At 33.6% G+C, this 2,923-nt stretch overlaps 1 protein-coding gene across 1 annotated transcript; it reads right to left on the bottom strand.

Annotated features, from left to right (window-relative positions):
• Positions 1-588: 588 nt before the first annotated feature.
• LOC107846272 (WUSCHEL-related homeobox 3-like) lies at positions 589-2,503 on the bottom strand. The gene is made up of 2 exons (XM_016690703.2): positions 2,086-2,503; positions 589-1,021 (listed from the first exon to the last, which is right to left on the bottom strand). Exons 1-2 carry the CDS (start codon positions 2,485-2,487, stop codon positions 770-772), a joined length of 654 nt encoding a protein of 217 aa, XP_016546189.2. The 5' UTR covers positions 2,488-2,503; the 3' UTR covers positions 589-769.
• Between the last annotated feature and the right edge of the window lie 420 nt (positions 2,504-2,923).

The following is a 2,923-nucleotide window of genomic DNA, read 5'->3' as shown; positions in this document are numbered from 1 at the left end:
TTGACAATACTTTAATTTCAACTTTCCACCTGGCATGTTTAGGATCACAAGATTAAAGGACATTTTGGTACATTTGACACAAAGATTCAAAAATCTTCTTTATTTTCTTAAACTTTGTGTCAAGTCAAAATAGGTCATTCTTTTTTAAACGGAGAGAGTATTTAATTTACTTTGTTATATTTAATACAGTATTTCTTTAAAAACAAAAGTCTTCCACATATTTTATCCGAATAATAAAGATTTTCCTAATTATTTAGAATAGCGTAGGTGCCTGCGCGGTCCGTTACTTAGGATCGTATAACACACACTAAGACTACTACTTATTGCTCGTGGTCTGGTCCATAGATCTTCTTTGGGCAAGTACTACTAGCATGCATGGAACTCATGCAAAATGACACTTTATATATAGTTTTCACGCTGTTAACAGAAACTATCAATTAAATAACACACCAATAATATTCAACTCAACTCTTTACAAGGAACACACTAAAACAGTTAAACTAGGGACTTTTCTATGCCCTTTTATCCTGTGAAGCAAAGAATTCTATTGGTACAAAGAAATAAAAAAACAGTACTACTGCATGGAGTTCATGCAAAATGACTATTATTATAAGACTAGAGTTTCAGCAATATACACCCGTATGTGTAAATAATATTTACACCATCAAACCATCTTTACTTGAAATAACAGATAGCTTATCTCTTTATATCATAAGGATGAGTTTATGGTGTAAAAATTGCTTACACTGACGATGTATAAAACTTAAACTTACAGACTTAAAGAGGAAGATGCAGTTTGGTCCTTGAGGCCATCGGTTGTAGTTATGGGAAAAAGTGGTAGGGTTTTGAGGGGTCTATTGACATAACATGGTAAATTATTAGGAGTAATGTTCATCATCAAGATCCAATCTTTGCCATAGGGTCTTATCATGCAATTTTCCATATTCTGATCAGCTGATCTTGAAAGATCCATTGGATATAGGTAAGTCATAACTTGAGATGATGCTTCTTTGATTCCTCCCTATAATAATACCAAAATATTAGAAATACAGCGAGAAAATAAGATTTAAAACCAAGAGCTTGAATGTAAAAAATACATGAAAGTACCTACATAACTATGTATGTCATCACATATTGCATGTTTCTTATCTATAATAGTACACCATTTTTTTCTCTCTCTTTCTTCCTTCTTGTAATGCTAGAGTTTCATCTTTCTAAGTTAAAGACTCACGTTCATTTGTTGCAAAATTTGAGGAGGTTGTTTAGAATTTACAAAAGAATCTGATTAATATGAGTGAAATGACATAAAACAACATTAATCTCTTTGAAAATATTTCATAACTGACGAGAGGTAAGTATATTTTCTGACATAATCTTGCTTGTATAACTCAGTTCTAAGGTTTATACGTTAATTGAAAATATTCGTTTAGGGATTGAAGATTTAACTTGAAGCAAGGAGAGAAAGTCCTGAGTAGGCTTGGTGCTGAGGGAAATCACAGGAGACTCAACAAGCTAACGCACACAAAACAAGTGAGAGATTAATAGAAGGCTCAACAAGCTAATGGTGTAAGCCTAGGTCAAAGTAAATAGCTCATGAGATCGACTAGTAAGCGAGCTGAATTGAGAGATAATTACAAAAGAGAGAAGTGCAGAGTGATACGAACTGACAAGAGCGAGTTGCTCAGATGGTAAACCCCTCACGTCCAACCCGGCGGTTGTGAGTTCGAGTCACCAAGGGAGCAAAAAGGGTGGGAATTCACAGGGAAGGGTAAAAAAAAAAGATAGAATTCTCTGAACATACCAAAATATAGTGGTGATATCATATTTAAAAAAAATCTCATCATCCAGTCCAAAATCTTACCACTATAGTCACCCAAAACATCATAAACCCTATTTCTTTTTGTGTTTCGTTCCTCCATTTATGTTCACTTCCTAAAGATGAAAAAGACACTTACCAAACTACAGAGATACGTTCACTAGCTTATGAAATAGTTTCCTCCTGCAGAATAAAACCCCCAAAAAGAAAAACAAATAGAGGGGCAGGACAATAGTATATCTGAACACTATTTTTGTGTATTACTATACCTCTTGATGAATCCCAGTAGATGTAACAGGGAATATTTGGTACTGATCAGTAGGGCAATGAAAGAGGGTAGCATTTGTGTTTGTGTTATTGGAGTTGGTAGTAGTAGTGCTACTATGAGCATCAATAGGATATTGAGATAATATTTGTTGTTGGTTCATTTGGGCAAGGAGTTTTTTCTTAAGCTTTTGCCTATCCCTAGCTTTATGATTTTGGAACCAATAGAACACATTTTTCCCCTCAATTTTCCCAAAAGAAGACAAATGGGCTGTAATACTTTGTATTTGTGTAGCATTTGGATTTCTTACACCTTTCCTATACATTTCTTCTAAGAACATAATTTGTTCTGGGGTTGGACTCCACCTTGTTGGCCTCGTCATTTTTTCTCTTTTCAATGGTGACATATTGTTTTTCTCTTGGTGTTTTGGGGGACTAAACTCAGCTGCTGATTAAACTGTATGGAGAGTGAAGGTTTTGATATGTATATATAGAAGAAAAATGTAGAAGATAACTAATGGAGAGAGTGTCCAATATTGGGGGTAGTTTAGAATTAATCATAATGTCATTTATTGAGTGATGAATAAAATGTATACCAATTATACAAAAAAAAAAAAAAAAAAAAGGAAAAGAAAGTTAGGGTCATTAATTTCATCTTTGGTCCTCTCTATAGGTACGTACTACGTAAAGGGGAAAACACCAAAAGAAAGTTATTGTTTGACATTTGATAGTTGTGGACTTTGATTGTTTAAGGGAGGATATATATATATGAAGAATATATTTTTGTTAACGACAAGTTGAAAAGATATGGACACATTAATGTTCATATTCTAGCTACTTGTT

This window comes from Capsicum annuum, chromosome 11, assembly GCF_002878395.1.
Source record: "Capsicum annuum cultivar UCD-10X-F1 chromosome 11, UCD10Xv1.1, whole genome shotgun sequence".
Classification (NCBI taxonomy): domain Eukaryota; kingdom Viridiplantae; phylum Streptophyta; class Magnoliopsida; order Solanales; family Solanaceae; genus Capsicum; species Capsicum annuum.
The sequence above is the reverse complement of the archived record's forward strand: the minus strand, read 5'-3'. Positions and strand labels throughout refer to the sequence as shown.